Here is a 21,169-nt window from a genome sequence, read left to right as displayed (position 1 = left end):
GTTTGGAGAAAATGTAACCCTCAAAGTTCAAAATCGGTATACTTTAAAAAAATGCATTTTCTCGGCTTCCCATGGAGCAATTTCCTTCATTCTTTTTTGTTCCCAAGTAACTCGAGTAAAGCCATCGAACTAATGCATTATTAAATGCCAAACTTGCTTTTGTTTTGTTATAAAAAATTAAGTTATTTATTATAACACAAAATTTTAATTTGTTGAAATAAAAATTGTTTAAATAATTATACAGCTTTCAAATGAGAATATTTATATTTTTAACTTTAAAAAGTACACTTGTAGTAGGTTTATCTAAAAAAAAAGCCTACAACTGGAAAAAATATGTAGTTTTCTGTTCTTATAAATAAATTAATATATTATAACAAAACAAAAGCAAGCTTGACATTTAATAATGCGTTAGTTCGATAGCTCTGCTCGAGTTATTAGGGAACAAAAAAATAATAAAGTAAATTGCTGCATGGGAAGCCGAGAAAATGCATTTTTTAACGTATACCGATTTTGAACTTTGAAGATTACATTTTCTCAAACCTAATTTTTGATTGGAATTTTGCTATTTTTGGCAATTTTCACACTTAAGTTTTTAATTAACAATTCAATTGTTGCTAAACTGTTTATTCAATTTCCATCGGCTTCTGGAATTATAATCTATACAAAAAGTTCTTTTACATTACCAAGTTATTTAATTATTGATTAACAATTACTTATCTAAAATTTTAGTTGAAAATTAAAGATTTTGTTGGAAAAACCCACTTTTTCCGGGGAAAGTTTTCGTCGAAGTGATTCGGGAAAAACACGTCTCTATGCAGAATTTAATTGCGATGAATTCTTGTTTGAGTGTTTTTAGTGTTAAGTTAAAATCTTTGGAGTTATAGAGCAAAAATTGAAAAACACGATTTTCAGGCGCCATTTTGTTTATAAAATTGCTGGTAAATAACTTTTCCTTGTATTTTGCTAATTAGCCCAGAGTATTAGTACTTCCTCATTGGTTATTCTGTCTGTCCAGGAGATTATCAGCATTCTTCGATACGTCCACATCTCAAATGCTTCCAATCTATTGAGGCATTATTTATTGAGAGTCCATGTCTCCACACCATACAAAAGAAGAGAAAATACATAACATTTTAGTACTCGCTTTCTAAGATTAAAGCTGAGGTCTCTACTACATAATATTTGTTTCATATTAGTGGATGCACTTCTAGCCTTTTCTATTCTAATTCGGATTTCTTTGGTATAATCGTTTGTTTTACTAATGTTTGCCCCTAAATATTTATAATTCTAAACTCGTTCTATCGTTTTATTATTTACGTGTAGATTAATGTTTCTCATATTTTTCTTTGATATAACCATGAATTTCGTTTTCTTTATGTTTAGTGACAGACCAAATTCTTCACTCGTTGCAACAACCTTATCTAAAATTATTTGTAGATCTGTAATAGTTTCTGCTATTAGTAATGTGTCATCGGTGTATCTAATTTCACATATGGGTAGGCCATTTATTTTTATGCCTACTACTTCATCTTCTAATGCTTTTTTGAATATTTCTTGCATAGTATGCATTAAACAGTGATGGCGACAAGACACAGCCCTGTCTAACGCCTCTTTTGATTTTTATTTTATTGGTGTTTAAATTATTTATTCTTATGACAGCTTCTTGTTCATAATACAGATTATCTATTATTCTTATATTCTAATTTCCATTGATGTAATGTGGCACAACGTCTATAGACATTGCATTTTTCCCTATTCTACTTTGCAAAATACATATAGTGTCACAACACTTGCTTATATATTTGACGCATTGTCCGTCAACGTGTTAAGGTTCAATCAAAAATAAATATCTTTTAAAAGAAAATGTCCAAATAGATACTACAAAACACTTACCGACAAGTCCGCTGTGGCAAAATCTATAAAACAAAGTTCAGATTCCTCGCCGGCTAGCAGAACAGATACAGACTTCTCACCGCTTTCATCATCTGAAAGGTAAAAGAAAAAGTGTTAGAGATACTTTAGGGCAACACAGAAAATTGAATTTTCCGCCCGAAAAAAGTTTTGTTATAGCTGTAAGATGATCGTAATCGATTTTCCAGATGTCTTCTTTCAATTTCTCGTACACAAGTGATTACTAGATTATTTTCAGAGTGGTCCAGATATAATTTTCTTGTTGTATTTGAAGGAAATTTGACGAAGTTTTTCATTTAATTCGAAGAAGTAAGAAAACAGAATTTAATTAAAAATAATAATTCTAAATTCAACGAAAATAAAGTAGGTATATACACACACCCAAACTTATATGGAGTCACCATGTATTTCAAAGCAATATTTATTTCATTTCAAAAAATTTTTTATTGTTGCGAAGAATAAAGGTTTTTAGTGAAAATAAACAAATCGATAAGACAATGAGATAGTACAGCTCGGTACGGTATAGGTTATTTGCTTGAGTTGAAAATACAGGGTGCGCCAAACCTCTGGTTTTCTTTGATTACGGCTAAACTGTGAGATATACAAAAAAATGTTTATAACAAAACTAATGTTTATCAAAGACGTCTTTAATTTAAAATTATTTTCGATTATACAGGGTGAGTCAGAACGACGGTATGAACCAAAGTTTTATTTTTTAAAATGGAACACCCTCTATATTAAATCATTTTTGAATATATTATTTAAAAATCTGAAAAATTTGTGTAAGGTCTTATAGGCCTAAAGTTAATAATTTTCGAAATATTTACATTTTTATTGAGAAAAATGGTAATATTTATAGGGTTGTGGATTATGTTTCCAAGGTAATAAAAATTTAAGTGATAGGTTAAAGTTTTTATAATACAGTGGAACCTCGATTATCCGTCTCTCCATTAATCGTCACCTCTGTTAACCGTCAGGGTCCGTACATAAGTTGTATTGACTACATAAGCAAAAATTGGGTCATCAATTCATTTTGTTTGAGCATTGCGATAAGCCAAACGAAATTCGCTGAAATGTACAGTGTGGTAACAAATGAAGTTATGGCTGAATGGCTATTTTGTTTTTATTGGCTAAAGATGACATAAACGAATTTTTAATTTGTGATAAGGACGCAAACGGCTATCGATTGCGGACAGATGATGAAATCATTGAAATAGCAAAAGAGGCGGACGAAACAGTTTCAGAAGCTGAAAATGTCGATGATGTTATTGTAACTGACAAAGATTTGCGTAAAGAAGCTAGAGAAGCTGCATCGCACATGTAACAATTCATCGAGTGGTATTCTTGACAAGAAGAAGCCAATAAAGTAGATTGCATGATCTTACGAGGATTAAGAAAAATGTGAAGCATCAGCAAAATAAACAAAGATTTCAGAATATTTTAAACCAAATTGATTCAATTGTACTAACAAAAATTGCTCTTATCTTGTAAAACAAAACATACTATATGTAAATAAAATTTGAGAGTTGTACTATCAATTTTCAATTTTTTTTAATGTTCTGTTAACCGTCTTTTCGATTATCCGTCATACCCTTGGTCCGGTGCCCTGACGGATAATCGAGGTTTCACTGTATAGTGTTATTATTAAATAATTTAATATCTCTTACTTTTATCCATAAAATATACAGTGTGATCACTATTTGCAAATACAAAATTTTCTTATTTTTTTTAAATGGGACACCCTGTATATTAATTTTGCATTTTGTAGTAAATATTACAACCTTTCTTCTGGTATAAGGTTGTATGTACCTAGCATGTTTCGTTTGGAGATATTTTTAAAAAACTGTAGATTTTACGTTTTTGCGGATTTTATATTTAAATTTTTTTTTGCAAAAAAAAATAATTATAATCTGGCTTTAGAAACATACACTAAAATATAAAATATGAACATAAAAACGTAATTAAAGATTAAAATAAATCGTATACTAGTACAATTCAATTGAATTTGATAACTTTAAATTATTTTACAAAAAATATTTCACCATAATAATGAATGCATAAATTAGTTACTAACTTAAGGCTATGGGTACATAATTCGCAAATATTTTACGGCTATCCCTACCTTTTCTGTCTTTACATGGCAAATTACGTGTAGTATAATTCACACTGGTATGGATATGTACATATTATTAGAATGTCATTCTAAATGACAATGTCATAACTAGCTTAAAGAGATGGCTTTTGAATGTTCTTGGATAACTGTTATTTTTTGTATAATTGCAAATTATTAATTCAGTTAATAAATGTGATAATTTTTTCACTAGCTATATATTCAGTGATTGTAATATGTACCTACAACAAAAACTAATACTCAATTGAGAAAAGAGCAAAAGTGTTAAAGTGATTTTTTAATAATATATTGTTACTATGGAACGCTTACAATTTTGAACATCTTTAAAAACAAAATACTTGGATCACAGAATATATCTTAATGTATTCTCTGCTTCTATCTTCCATAAATAATACACAATAAATAACTTTTTATAAAGTTCACCTCTTAAATCAATTTATTTTTTTTTAAATTAATTAATTTTAAATTAATTAATATTTATTTATTAATAATTTATTAATATTTATTAATTAATAATAAGTTAATTAATATTAAATCAATTATTTATCAAATACAGTATATATCAATATTATTTAATCAACAACTAAAATATTCCCGATTCATGTCAAATAATTATTTAAAATTGTCACTGATTGTCAGTGTCTGACTGACAATATTCTATTCGACTAAGTGCGTTGTATGACAAAGATAGATTTGGAAAATATTAACGGACATTGTGTTCATTTTTTTCGAATCTTGAAAAAACCAATAAATATTTTTGAAAAATCTAAACGCAGAATGAAAGACTAAACTATTACCGAGGGCCGAAAGTCCCTTAGAATAAATAAAAAGTTTATTTTGAATGAGATCTTTGAAATTAAAATTAACACTAAATTTTCTCTTAGTTTTTCACCCCTGTAACTTATTAAAATAAACAATATAGAAGTTCTCAGGGACTTTCGGCCCTCGCTAATAACGTAATATTTCATTCTGCGTTTAAATTTTTTAAAAATACTTATTAGTTTTCTCAGGATTCGAAAAAAATGAATCCCCATTTGAATAGCATTGCAGCGGAAAAAACGTACCGATCCTCTTAAATAAACAACCAAATTTTAAATCTACCCAAGTAATTTTTCTACGCAGCAACTTTCCTGTACCCAATTAATTGTTAGTTATATTGTATTTACGAGTAAGATCAGTTAATAACTTTTTAATTTACCTACACTTTGAGAACGTATAAAGTATGCTTTGAAAAAAATGAACGTTATAGAAGTATATTAAGAAGTAAATAGTATCTATGTACCTACTCGTGTCACAAAAGCTGGTAATAATTTCTAATGGTTTCGCCAAAAACAAATGTCATATCCACCAGTTGTTCGGTTGAAAAATTAAAATTTAAAGTATAAAAAATTGTTACAAAAATTTCAACTACAAAAGCATTACCAGCTTTTGTGACACCAGTAAATATCATTTAATAAAAAATAATTTGGCTGACACATTTAACATTCATTTGTTTCAAAGCATATTTTATAATTATTATGTTCCCCAGATTATGTGTAAATTAAAAGTTTAACTGATCTTACTCGTAAATACAATATAACTAACAATTAATTTGGACAGGAAAGTTGCTGTGGTAGAAATATTACTAAGGTAGATTTAAAATTTGGTTATTTATTTAATTTAGTAACTAATTTGTGCATTCATTAGTATGGTAAAATATTTTTTCCGCAAATCGCCAGGAAATTTTGACATTCCTGTCAAAATTTCTTGAAGAAAAAGTCAGGACTTCCTTACTGTAAGGAAATGTCATTTCCTTACTGTAAGGAAATGATATTTTCGTACAGTTGTTAGTATTCTACATAAATCCATAAAACGTCTGTATGCATTTTCGTACTTTTCTCTTGATTTCTTTGGCTATAATTCTAATGAAGCAGTATTCACTGCCTCAACCAGCTCTGGAGGAGTCCCAGGAATGGAAATTCCATCATCACTTATCATTTTACTTTCGAGAACACCAGCAATTAAATTTATAAGCGTCAAGTTTGACAATTCAACCTCAATACGTTTCCATAGTAACCCAAGTAATTTTATTAGGAATTTCAAAGCACCATTTATTTGGGAATAAAATTATCGCGTTTTTTTTAAATCAATCAATATCTGTCGAATTTTAAACGATTTGCGGAAAAATAGTATGTTTACCTCGTAGGAAAAGCCACATTCCTGGACTCTGTGTTGCTAAGTCTCGGCTTGCGCCTCGACTTAGCAATCTTCACAGTCGTCCAGGAATGTTAAGCTTTTCCTACCCGGTAAACAATGTACTATTTGTAAAATAATTTAAAGTTATTAAATTCTATTGAATTGTACAAAAAATACTAGCATACGATTTATTTTAATCTTTAATTACGTTTTTATTTTCATATTTGATATTTTAGTGTATGTTACTAAAACCAGATTATAATTATTTTTTTTGCAAACATTTTTTTAAATAAAAAATCCGCAAAAACATAAAATCTATAGTTATTTAAAAATATCTACAAAACGAAACATGCTAGGTACATACAACCTTATACTGAAAGAAAGGTTGTAATATTTGCTACAAAACACAAAACTAATATACAGGGTGTCCCATTTAAAAAAAGTGAGAAAATTTTGTATTTGCGAATAGTGATCACACTGTATATTTTATGGGCAAAGGTAAAAGATATTAAATTATTTAAAAATAACACTATATTATAAAAACTTTGACACACCACTTAAATGTTTATTACATTGGAAACATAATCCACAACCCTATAAATATTACCATTAATCTCAATAAAAATGTAAATATTTCGAAAATTATTAACTTTAAGCCTATAAGACCTTGTACAAATTTTTCATATTTTTAAATGGTAGATTAAAAAATAATTCAATATACAGGGTGTTCCATTTAAAAAAATAAAACTTTGGTTCATACCGTCATTCTGACTCACCCTGTATAATCGAAAATAATTTTAAATTGTAGACATCTTTGATACACATTAGTTTTGTTATAAACATTTTTTTGTATATCTCATAGTTTAGCCGTAATCAAAGAAACCCAGAGGTTTGGCGCACCCTGTATAACGAAAATAGATAAACTAACTTTTGCGTCCAAAACCGAAAATATGCCTCATGTGGGGTTATAGAGCTTACAACGGGAAAATATTATTGGTCTTGTGGAGCAAGTTATGTTCTCAGAGCGACATTCATAGCTGCAGAGCTAGGCGTAACACAGGGAGTTCTGTCCAAAACCTATGCTAGGTAACAGGAACGAGTAAAGCTCAAAAATAAAGCAAGGGAATGTCGCCAAAAAGTAATACCCTCTCGCCACGATCGTTTAATTGTCCAATCAGCAAAGGCAGCTTTTGGAAGCTACAGGTGTAACTGTTTGAGTTGAAACGATAAGAAAAACAGTTCGTGCCAAGAAGTATATAGTAGGAAACAAATATGGATTCCCGAGTTATCCAGGCAGCACAAGATTGATCACTTGAGCTGGTGTCTTCATCACCAAAACTGGAACATTGGGAACTGACAAAATGTGCTATTTTCAGAAACAGTCAAGATTTGTGTAAAATCAGATGACCCACGAAATCGTGTACTTAGATGTCGAGGAAGACAAGCAAGAATGACACCTGTCAGATTTGTTCACAAATATAAAAAAGGAAGTGTAATCTTCTGGAGAGGAATTGTGATCCATAAAAAAATTCCTTTAATTTTCATCCAATCAGCTCTAACTGCTCACAGGTATGTTGATGACCTGTAGTTAGGCTCCGGAGAGGTGCAACAGGAGAAAATTTAATTTTCATGCATGATAATGGACCTCCACATACCATTGGAGTGACTAGAGACATCATTGAAGCAGAAGGTATACCTTGTTTGGAGTGGCCTGCTTGCTCACCCTATAGAGTATTTGTGGGATATGATTAAAAGAAAAATTAGAGCTCGTCGGGATAATCCACAAAACACCCCACGGTTAGCAGAAGAATGGAGCAACCTACCACAACAAAATGTTGGATAGTTAAATTAGGAGCGTGCCCACGCAAACTGAAGCTGGCATAAGGACTAGAGGTGATAACACTGACTACAAAAATAAAACAAAATGATAAACAAAAACAATTTAAACATTATTTGCTTTACATTCAAATTCCTTATGCTATTGACTTTAAAACCACTAGTTTTGATTTGTTTTTTAAATACTTTTTAATTCAGAAAAAACGAACTGATAAGTAATAAATCCACAAGGAAAAAGTTTTCCTGTAGTTGGCTGTATACCATGTAATACAAAAAACAGTAAAATTATTTATAAAAGGTATATTTAAAATCCCTAAAAAGGGCTACATCACAATCACATAACTAGTTTTCGACTGGTTTGCCAGTCATTATCAGTGCTTACCTAAAATAAATATAACCTGGTAAAATAATGCAAAGATATTGAAATTTTGACTACGGTTAAGAAAAGTTTTAGGTTATACTCACGTGATATGTACATGCTAACCACCAAGATATAATTTAACAAAAATATGTGGGTCAAAGCCCTGTAGAAGTAGTCCGTCAAGGAAACATTGGTTTAAAATGCTACATTAAGCATGAGTGTTTAAAGTATTTTACTAAAATGCCCAAGGTAACATCTGAGCTGTGCATTTGACTTGTTCACATGGTGAAAGTATGACAGCAAGTGACAATGAAATGGATAGAGGCCTCCAAACCATGACAAGACCGAAATGACAGTTCCACAGGAAGTTGAAAAATTAACCTGTCATATTTAAAGACTATGTTGTACAGCTTGTTAAAATAAGAAATGATGTAACAACACACTCCATTGTGAAAATTATCATTTAAAATTCAGTAAACTAGATGTTGTAGTTAAAAATATATTCACGTATTCACGTAAGTGGAGGTGGTTAGGCAAACCACATTACATAATGTTTGTATTCGAGAACTAAAGTCAGTAATCAAATCTTGTTATCAAGAGATCTAAGATTAAAAAAAGCAATTTTGTGTTGATTTAAAGTTATCGAAGTTATTTAACTTATTGGTAGCTGTTGGAATTTGTGTAAGTAAGTGTGTGTGTAACATCGGAGAACAACTAGAAGATCCAGAAGAAATATGGAGTGAATTTAAAAATCAAGTTAACGAAATCTCCACAAACAATGATTATAGAAAAAACTTAATCAAGAAAAATAAATGGATGACAGACGACATCTTGAAATTGATGGAACAACGACAACTGATCAAATCTAATGAAACAGAATATAGACACCTGCAGAGAAGAATAAGAAAGGAGATCAAATTAGCCAAAGAAAAATGGATGAGAGAAAGGTGCGAGGAAATGGAGGATGTGATATCTAGACACGACTTGTTTAATGTGCACAAAAAACTAAAAGAAATAAGTAACATATTTAAAAAACGAGTTCCCTCTGTGCTCGTTGACAATAATAACAAAATTATTGTAAATGAGCACGAAATAAGAAAAGAATGGCAACTGTATATATCAGAGTTGTTTGAAGATGATAGGAATAATATTACCGAATTCTACCAAAACTGTACTGACGGCCCAGAAATTATGAAATGCGAAGTAAAACACGCTATCTTCTTCTTCTTAGGTGCCGAGACCGCTTGTCGATCGTTAGCTCTCATGTTGCCCAGCATATTAACAATCATTGTCTTATTTACAGCCGCACGAAATAGTTCAGTGCTAGTTTTCCCAAACCATTGGCGTAGGTTTTTAAGCCAAGAAGTTGTACGGCGGCCCACACTTCTTTTTCCATTATTTTACCTTGCATGACAAGGTGAAGTATGTCATATTTTTCTGGGTGACGCATTATATGACCAAAGTATTCCAATTTACGCCTTTTAACCGTGTTCACTACTTCGCAACTTTTATTCAAACGTTGCAAAACCCTTTCGTTTGTGACTCTTTCTACCCAACTGATCTTCAGAATACGGCGGTAGACCCACATTTCAAATGCTTCTAGGTTTTTTAAAAGCGATTCTGTCAGTGTCCATGCTTCAACCCCGTAAAGTGGTACTGGGAATATATAACATCGGACCATTCTTATGCGAAGTTCCAAATTTAGATCATGACTGCACAGGATTTTCTTAAATTTCATAAAACTTGTTCTTGCTTTGGCAATTCTACTTTTTATTTCTGTACTAGGGTTCCAGATTTCATTAATATGAGTACCCAGATATACAAGATTACTTACTCGTTCAATTGAGTCATTACTGATTGTTACGTTATAGTTATTATTATTTACGGCTGCCTGTTTACTAATAACCATAAACTTTGTTTTTCTTGCGTTGAGTTTGAGTCCATATATCGCGCAGAATGCCACCATTCGATTCAATAACGCTTGAAGATGTTCAATTGATCCAGTCAGCAACAAGGTGTCATCTGCTTATCTGATATTGTTCATAAGTATACCATTAATGAGTATTCCCTCTTTTGCGTTTTCCAACACTTCATTTAAGATTGTTACACGCTATAAATAGTGCTAAAATTAGAAAAGCTTGTGGTCCAGATGATACACCAACTGAGTTGCTAAAACTAATAGAGGATGATAACATAAAAGTAGTAGTAAGACTTTTTAATTCAATATATAACACCGGAGTGATTCCCACAGATTGGCTCAAATCCATCTTTGTCGCAAAACACAATGCGAGAAAATGCTCAGAATATCGATTAATTAGCCTAATGAGCCACACTCTTAAGATTTTCCTAAGAATTCTTCACAACAGAATTAGACGCAAATGCGAAGAAGATCTCGAAGATACCCAATTTGGTTTTAGAAATGCTACGGGTACCAGGTAGGCACTTTTTGCGCTTAACATCCTGTTACAAAAATGCCGTGATCAAAGAAAAGATGTATTTGCATGTTTCGTGGACTTCTAAAAGGCATTCGATAAAGTACAGCATGTAAAATTAATGCAAATACTAAAAAATATCGGAATAGATGACAAAGATATTCGTGTCATTAAAAATTTGTACTGGAATCAAACTGCTACGGTCAAAATTGGAGATAACTACACCGATGAAATCTCCATACAACGAGGCGTCAGACAAGGTTGCATTTTGCCACCAACATTGTTTAATGTTTACTCGGACCAGTTATTTAAAAAGGCACTTGAGAGACAGCCATATGGAATAAAAATCAACGGAGAACTACTTAATGTGATAAGATATGCAGACGATACAGTAATTCTGTCAGATAATATTGAAGGTCTCCAAATCCTGCTTGATCGTATTCACGAGGTAGGAGAGGAAATGGGCATTAAAATAAACTCAAACAAAACCAAATTTTTAGTGTTTAGTCGTGACCCACATCCCGATACAAAGCTTCAATTAAATGGAGTCCAAGTTGAGAAAGTTCACAAAATGACATATCTGAGAACTGTGATAACGGACCAACTAGATTCAGACATATAAATAAAACGTAGAATAGCAATGACTAAAACCACTTTTACGAAAATGAAGTCATTTCTTTGCAATAATCATCTCAGTTTAGAACTAAGACACAGAATGGTCAAGTGCTATGTTTGGTCCGTACTTTTGTATAGTGCAGAAGTGTGGACGCTAAAAGTATCGATTATGAACAGAATTGAAGCATTGGAAATGTGGATTCATAGAGGATGCTGAAGATACCCTGGACAGCAAGAAAAACTAATGAAGAAGTACTAAGGAAGGTCAACAAAGATAGAGAACTGCTAAAGACTGTTAAACATCGAAAAATGTCTTATCTGGGACATATAATGAGGGGAAGTCGATATAAAATATTACAACTCATCCTTAAAGGCAAAATAGAGGGCCGTAGAGGTGTAGCAAGACAACAAGTTTCTTGGTTAAAAAACATTCGTGAATGGACTCAGATATCAAATGCAGGACAACTATTCCATATTGCAGAAGATCGAGAAGCCTTCGCAATGGTGATCGCCAACGTCGGATAATTCTGATATGGCACGTGAAGAAGAAGAAAAAGTGTGTAAGAAATCACAATGGAGGTGACTGAGGTGTAAAAATGTTTTAAATAATCTAGGGGGATGTATCATTAAGAAAGCACAAGCTCAAACTTAGGCGACTAATTCCCAAAGACCTCGCAGACTGCCCGGATCCCTAAGGGTCCAAAAACCAAAACCATCATAAGATGATGACAGTAGGGGATGGGGGGATGAAATGTCTGTGAGGAAATTAGTGAGAAAGGAACATGAACGGGACCCAGAAAGAAAATTAGACTTTTGATTTGGTTTTACTATTTACGAGTGTTATATGTTGGTAATGACAGATTGAATAGGTAGGGTGAGAATAGCCATATGAAGAAATATGGTGGTGGGTTGTACGTAGATGAAAATTTGTATAATGTGGATGTCTGTGGATGATGATATCAGTAATTTATATGTATGTTATGGATAGATAAAAGTGGTTAGAGGGCTGAAGATAAAAAACGATTATTGTGGCAAGTACCAGATAAGTTATAAGTGTGAATATGAACGAAGCAGTAGAAGGGGGGTGAAAAGTAATATTGTTAATGTGTTAAGAAAAAAGTTGTCGATGGAGTGGTTGGAAGTCCCGGTTGAACGAAACATGGCGGTTTCATGTTCCTTTCTCACTAATTTCCTCACAGACATTTCATACCCCCCACCCCTACTGTCATCATGTTATGACGGTTTTGGTTTTTGAACCCTTAGTGATCCGGGCAGCCTGCGAGGTCTTTAAGAATTAGTCGCACAAGTTTGAGCTTGTGCTTTCTTAATGATACATCCCCTAGATTATTTAAGACATTTTTACACCTCAGTTACCCCCATTGTGATTTCTTACACACTTACTTACACAAATTCCAACAGCTACCAATAAGTTAAATAAATTCGATAACTTTAAATCAACACAAAATTGCTTTTTTTAAATCTTAGATCTCTTGATAACGAGATTTGATTACTGACTAGTTCTAGAACACAAACATTTTTGTAATGTGGTTTGCCTAACCACCTCCACTTACAGTATACGTGAATACATTTTTAACTTCAATATCTAGTTTACTGAATTTTAAATGATAATTTTCACAATGGAGTGTGTTGTTACATCATTTCTAATTTTCACAACCTGTGCACCATAGTCTTTAAATATGACAGGTTAATTTTTTAACTTCTTGTGGAACTGCCATTTCTGTCTTGTCATCGTTCGGAGGCCTCTATCCATTTCATTTTCACTTGCTCTCATACTTTCACCATGTGAACAAGTCAAATCCACAGCTCGTATGTTACCTGGGGCATTTTAGTAAAATACTTTAAACATCCATGCTTAATGTAGCATTTTAAACCAATGTTTCCTTGACGGACTACTTTTACAGGGCTTTGACCCATATATTTTTGTTAAATTATATCTTGGTGGTTAGCACGTACATGTCACGTGAATATACCCTACATTTTTCCTAACCGTAGTCAAAATTTCAATATCTTTGCATTATTTTCCCGCACTCGACTGCTTACCCGAACTCCGCTATCGCGTCGTTCGGGTCAACGGCAGTCTCGTGCGGGAAAGCATCACTTTCCGCCCTAGTTAGTAAAATAACTATTCCTTACAGGAGATTCAGAAAAAATGATTAAAGAACAACTTTATCGAACACTCATCATCACTCATGATTAAATTAGGTAATTTTGCTTTTTAAAATGATTACAATCACAGAAAACACGAGAAAATTTGATAATCCATTATTTTTGTTTCTATAGTTACAAAACCTGTATTTGGTGGCATCACGAACATTTGAGTCAGAATAATAATATGTCTATTTGAAAATTTTAACATGTTTACTTTAATATAATTCAAATGTTCGAGTTTCGGACAAATAGTATGTATACCTTGTAGAAAAAGCCACATTCCCGGACACTGTATTGCCTTGTCTCGTCTTGCGTCTCGACGGCAATCTTTACATCGCCCGGGAACGTTAAGCTTTTCCTACTAGGTACTTACACAATGTGCTATTACTTGAAATAAAATTTATGTTTTAATGCTATATTTCAAGCAAGAATCTGTATTATATATTTCTACAAGATGTTTCACATAGACCGCATATTAGACGTATCTTTAAAAATAATCGTATTTTAAAATTACGAACCATGATCATCATGGCATCTACATCGCCCTCTTCAGGCTCTTCGGATTCATTTGTCGTGGGGAATCAGACCGCTTTTACATTTTGCTTTTACAATTATTGGTTGTGTGACTTGGCGTCTTCTACAATATCTCTCCATTTGTTCATGTTTTTGCCTATGGTTATCTAGTCTCTCACTATCACCTTCTTAAGGTATGCAATTATCTTGATCTACCATATCCTTTTCTGGTATTCTGGTATATACTCGTATTCATTTGGGGATTTTCTTGATAACTGCTTGCGGACTTATCATTTCTATATGTCCCATACATCTGAGACTCTGTGGTGTGAAAAACCTGACGATGTCGTCTCCTTTCAAAATTTCTCTTATTTTCATAGTCATCAGTTTTCTAAATTAGTTATTACCTGAGATGTGTGCGCCCGCTATTTTGTACGAATGATTTTTCTCTCCAAAATCCTCATAATTTCTTCATCTTTCATTGTCGAGTACATTACTTCAGCATCATAATCTGATTACTGGTCTAATTGTTGCTCTCTAAATATTCAGTTTAGTGTTCTACGTTAGCTTCTTATTTTTGAAGAAATTGTTTTTTTATTCAGTAGCTTGTGTTTCTAGCCAGGATTCTTTCATTGATTACTATGCTTCTATTATTAGTTTCATTAACTGAAACCACAAGCCATTTGAAGTGTTCTACCTTTTCAAACTCATATTCGCCAATATTTAACCTTTTAATATCAACTGTGTTTTTGTTTTCACTTCATAAATTATTTACTTCATAATAATGTTTACCTTACGCGCTATTTTTCAATTGACAATTAGTACTTGACGCCACCTTTCAACAAGTCTATTGACAAAATCACAAAAGCAGCAAACGTTGGACGGAGGTAGGGGAATTAAAAAGAGCTCACTGTCATGGGGACCGTTCAGTAACACGTTCCGCAAGTAGCGATACATTCAGAGAACGAATTTCCAACAGTTGCGGAACCGCTCCATCACTTTTTCGTCTCCTGATGCGACAAATATTGCGTCGTTGGCGTAACAGAATATTTTTAACTTTTTTGTTTCCCATTCTATTTTCTACTTCTTGTTGACGCTTTTGATATTGCATCCACAATTAAATTGAAGAAAATATTGCTCAATGAATCCCCCTGCCTTATCGCTGCCTATGTTTATAAGTTTTGTAGATCTATATAAATAATTGAGATAATAAAATTCATTCTAGATAGTATCTACTGTGTGCCATATTTCGTTTTGTTGCATTTTAACAAACTACTTTGTAATCGTTCTTCTAAAATGGATTAATAATTACTAAATACTTATTAACAACCAAACACTATGCATATCATAGTAGTTATCAACAACAATCAAAAATTGTCAGCAACTCTCTAAAATAAATGGGGTGTTACGCCAGTCAATAAGAGCAAGAACAGGATATTACTTCCGAATTCTAACCTACTGCATGGATTTTACTGCATAGCTTCTACTTATCTTCTAATTCAAAGTCTACACTATGTACTATGGCGCTTTTATCTTAGGGCGATTACCACCCCTTCTCGGGGGTGGAAAATTTTTTGGTGTGAATGACCACGGAGGTGGCGAGAGAACCTAATTCATAGCAAAAACGTCTTATAAGATTATAAGATACTTTTTACTTAAGTTTTTACTCTCTTATAAGATACTTTTTGAGTTATTTGTGGTTGAAAATTAGCCAGTTTCATTGAAAAATGACATCTTTTCTGACGGTTTCTTGCGAATACCTTAAAAATTATGCATCTAACTAAAAAACTATATTAAACATTTTTGTAGCTTATAAGAAATCAAAGAGATTCATTTCTTCATAAATCTTCTAGTTATAATACAAAAAGAGACATGGTAGGTGAAAAGAGTTTGTTTTTTTTGTGCATGTTCAAAACGGTATATTCAACTTGAAATAACATAGAAACGGTCAATTTTAGGTGTATAATGCTACCAATGCCTTTTGTAGTGCTTAAAAAGGCCTTTAAAATGGAAAATATTAAATGTCGATTAGATTCAAACTAAGCGAGATAAACTGCAAAAAAAATTAATGACTAATGTATTTTAAGAAACAATGAGAAGCATATTCACCCCTCATCCACCAAAATTTAAATGCATCGTTTTCCTTCTACAATAACTTTTATTATAGTATTATTTCCATGTTAAAAAATTTGGACGGGTCTAAACTGAATGATTTTTGAAAAAAAAATAAGATCAAGTTATAGAGCGCATATTTAAATCTTCTTAAAAATCTTCATTTTTCTCCATGTAACTTGAAAATAATAAGATATACAGTAATGAAAAATAAAAACAAAATTTTTATCTAAAACAACAATATTTTTAAGAAACAACAATATTTTTATCTGGGAAAAGGGAAGATTTTTAAGAAAATTTAAAAATGCACTCTATAATTTGATCTATGTTTTTTTCAAAAACCATTAATTTTAATCCCTTCCAAATTTTTGATTATAGAAATAACACTATAATAAAAGGTATTGTAGAAGGAAAATGACTCATTTAAATTCTGGTAGATGAGGGTTAAACCCTCGCAGGACCAATCTTTTAGTAGAAACAGCGAGGACTAAGGAGGGTTAATAAATGTCCACACATAAATTAATAAAAAACGTGCTTCTTTATTTAAACTAATTTAAAAATACCACTTTTATATTAATGCTAGACGTTAAGGAAACAGTTAAAAGATACGAATTTATAATTTGAGTCTTCGGTTTGAGTGGAATTTACATCATCGTAGGATACAGAAACATTTTTGACTTCTTGTTGCTGTGCTTACCGCATACATACTTGCACATTTTGAACAAACTATGGTTGTTTTTGCCCACTTATTGGCCTTTTTTCTTTTAGATTTTGCTGATTTGACACATGAATGATATCGTTCCTTTCCATTTTGGGATGTTGTTGAAAGTATTCAAGGGGATTATTTAGAGCCCACTGTTAATTTTTACAAAAATTGGGAAATGAAATAAATGATAGAAATGCTAATTATGCCATCTATTAGGGCACTAGTACGCCGACAACTACTAATTATTTGAGATTTTTAGGAACAAAGGTATTTAGAAAATCGGATGTAATGCAATATTGTGGAGAATGTTTAACCCTCGCCTTGGTCCTTCTAGGGTTAATGTACTTCTTATTTTTTCTTAAAATACAGTAGTTATAGCCGATTTGATAAACTCAGACACAACTGGCTAGTGATTTTAGTTGGTAATTTTTTCGTTTTTTGCAAATTTTCACAAAATTGGCAAAATTACTAACTATTTAGTAGTTATTAAATATTTGGTTATTATTTTTTTGCCTATTTTACCAAATTGGCAAAATTTATTTAATATTAATCGAGATTTATTGTTGCTCATTTTAAAGGTCTTTTCAAACACTACAAAAGATATTGGTATCATTATACACCTAAAAGTGATCGTTTATCTGTTATTTTAGTTGAATACAATGATTTGAGCATTCACCAAAAAAACAAACTCTTTCCACCGACCATATCTCTTTTTGTATTACATATAACTAGAAGATTTATGAAGAAACGAATTTTTTTGTTTTTTTTTATAAAATACAAAAATGTTTTATATAGGTATTTTAGTTAGATGCATAGTTTTTAAGGTATTCTTAAAAAACTGTCCAAAAAGGTGTCATTTTTCAATGAAAATGACCAATTTTCAACCACTAGTGTTGCCCAAAATCGGTCTTGGTCTTGCAGTCTTGGTCTTGTTCTTGCGTTTTCGCAAGACCAAGACCAAGACCGCTTTATTTTAGCAAGACCAAGACCAAGACTTGCCGTGCAAGACTTGAGCAAGAACAAGACTAAGCCTGCGAGACTCTTGCGTCTTGCAGTTAGGATTGAGTGTCGTTTTAGGGAATACAGTAGTTTGGGGATATGCTTAGAGACTATGAGACGCAACAAATATGTAACAAAAATTTGTAAAATTGGACTTATGCGCATTATGAACAATACAAGCAATATCAGCGGAACCAAGACAATGTAAATTCGTCGTAAATAACAAATGCCGATGCGGTCGTAAATAACAAAATAATAGAACAAGTGATGGAAACGGAATACTTGGGAATAAAACTGTCAAGCTACGGAAAAGTGGAAGAAGAAGCACAAAAACAAGTGAACATGGCGAACAGAGCAGCAGGATGTCTAAACAACACAATCTGGAAAAACAAATACCTCACAATGGAGACGAAAACCAAGATATATAAATCAACAATAAGACCGATAATGATGTACACAGAGGAAATAGCTCAGAGACGGCGAAAACACAAAGACTGCTGGAAACAGCAGAAATGAAAGTCTTACAAAAATAACAAACCAAACTCTAAGAGACAGAGTAAGAAGTGAGCAAATACGAGCAAGATGTGGTATAAAAGAAATAAACATGTGGACCAAAAGAAGCAAAATAGAATGGAACCGACACATGCAAAGAGTGACAGAAAATATAAGAGTACGAATAGCAAGAGACAAATCCCCAAATGGAAGAAGATGTCAGACAATGTCAATTGAGGCTAAAAACCGAAGTAAAACAGGCATTGAGCCTATTTATAAATTAGGAAGAAGAAGAAGATGAACAATACAATAAACATACATTGACATATTTATTTGACACGTACTCAGAGGTCATAATAAATTATTACAATATAAAAATAAAATATTTTTAATACATTTTTCCTAGCAGACGACACCTTCGCTCTAAAATTAATTGTAATTGTCTAGATTTTGAGAAGAGCTGTCCTTTCATAAAATAATCTTTTGTTGTGACGCCGACAGTAATATCCTATTGACTATTGAAACTTTTTAAAGATATTATGTCGTAAAAAATATAATACGACACCCACTTAATTGTTTTTCCTTATCAGTTAGTAGGATTCTAAATACCACATCGTAAGTCGTAAATACTAAACAACGTTCTTATAAACTTTGTGCAGAGTTTGCAATTATTATATCAATTGTTCAAACAAAATTCCTTTCTATTTAGAGAGAAAATGTTCTTTAATATGTCATTTATTTGATTTTTATTTGTTGTAACCATGCTTTAGCACATGTAAAGTTATTAAATACAAATGCTTATTAAGAAACAGACTGACTCCCGCGGGACATGGTAGATAGCTCAGTTACTGAGAGTATAGGCCGGGATAGTTTAGATCGTGGGTTAGAGCGTCACCCGATGTGAGTAGTTTAGACATTTATTAATTTGGTGGGTTTTTACTATGTCTACAGGGTGAGGCAGATAAATGACCTATTAGAAAAATCTCGAGAACTAAAGGCAACAAAATCATGAAACGTTTTTTTGAATGGGACACCCTATATATTTTTACATTTTTAAACTCTCCTCGATGTCTTCGTTGTTAAAATATAAGATTTTGTAATGTTATATAGGGTAGTTTAAAAGAGAATTACCTACATTATTTTTCTTAATTTCGTACAAATATTCACATCCTGTAGAATTGTAGTAGTTTGAAAATAAAAACTCTATTTATGTTCAAATGATTTGTAATATAGTCTACTATTGTTAAGAATTGTTAGTATAGCTAAATTTTTAATTTTAGAATACAGGATTGGTCGAAACGCGGAATTAGTATTTTCTGAGTTTTCTTAAATGGAACACCCTGTATTTTAGTATTGTAATGAAATGATATGTTATGGTACTTTTTTATTTCTTAAGCATTCCCTATACCTAACTGCTTTAGTTTGTGAGTTATTGGTGATTCAAGCCAAATATTAACTGCAAAAAAAAATACGTGAAATTTTATTAGGTTGGCCGTGAATATATTATTCAATCGCAAATACTTTTTCGGAAGTAGATAAGTACATATTAATCTAGACTCTAGACTCATAGACTGATCCTAAAAATTACCCATAATGGTTGAGCTGTCAAAATAACTACCTAGTTAAGATTGTTGGTGCGATTAACAATTAAGCACAAATTAAGGCAGTTAGGTATAGGGAATGCTTAAGAAATAAAAATGTACCATAAAATATCATTTCATTACAAGACCAAAATACAGGGTGTTCCATTTAAGAAAACTCAGAAAATACTCATTCCGAGTTTCGACCAACTCTCTATAAAAAATTCAACATTTTGCCTATACTAATAATTTTTAACAATGGTACACTATATTAAAAATCACTTGAACATAAATAAAGTTTTTGATGTCAAATAACTACAATTCTACAGGGTGTGAAATTTGCTACGAAATTAATATGAAAACGTAATTATCTTTTAAACTACCCTATATAACGTTACAAAACCTCATATTCTTAGAAAGAAGACATGGAAGTGAATTCAGAAATGTTATAAGCAACTTCCGGTATAACTGGAAGTAGGAAATAGATAAAAATATTTTCATTAAATAGATCACTCTTGAAAACCCCTACATTCCAATTTTTATGATTCTGTTGTCTTTAGTTCCCGAGATATTTTTAATAGGAAGTTTATCTGCCTCGCCCTGTTTGTTAAGTCAAGCTGAAAATGTACCATTACTGTTACGTTGTTCTAAAATCTAAAGTAACGTTTAATAAATAGCCATATGCTAGTGGGTAACTGTGAGACTTGCAAGACTCTTGCTGCAAGACCAAGACCAAGACCAAGACCAAGACTAAGACCAGGTGTATTGGTGCAAGACCAAGACCAAGAGTCTCTAAGTCTCGTCTTGGTCTTGCATTTGGGCAACACTATCAACCACGAATAACTCAAAAATATTAAGATTCGAAAAAAAATTACAGAACAGGTTTTCCTTAGAATTCGGTTCTGTAGCCACCTCCGTGGTTCCTTTAACCAAAAAATTTTCAACCCCCGAGAAGGAAGATAAAAGCGCCGTAGTATAAAGGGTAGACTTTGTTTCTTCTTGAGCTGTTTTATACTAACTGAAAATACTAAGTAAATCGATTAGTAGGATGGAATTTGGAGCCAAATACCCTCATTGACTGCCCTATTTATAAAACTCCCTATACTCCGTCGGGGAAATCAGTACTATTTGTTATAA

At 32.0% G+C, this 21,169-nt stretch overlaps 1 protein-coding gene across 1 annotated transcript in view; it reads right to left on the bottom strand.

The window, feature by feature from the left end:
* Window positions 1-21,169, bottom strand: part of LOC126883227 (GTP-binding protein Rit2) — a 673,969-nt gene that overhangs the window by 281,921 nt on the left and 370,879 nt on the right. The window contains exon 4 of the mRNA XM_050648506.1: window positions 1,894-1,985. Within this exon, the coding sequence (XP_050504463.1) occupies window positions 1,894-1,985 (92 nt within the window). The remainder of the gene's footprint in view (window positions 1-1,893; window positions 1,986-21,169) is intronic.

The sequence above is a fragment of the Diabrotica virgifera genome, chromosome 4 (genome assembly GCF_917563875.1).
Source record: "Diabrotica virgifera virgifera chromosome 4, PGI_DIABVI_V3a".
NCBI classification, from domain to species: Eukaryota; Metazoa; Arthropoda; class Insecta; order Coleoptera; family Chrysomelidae; genus Diabrotica; species Diabrotica virgifera.
This window is presented reverse-complemented; position numbering and strand designations above follow the sequence as displayed.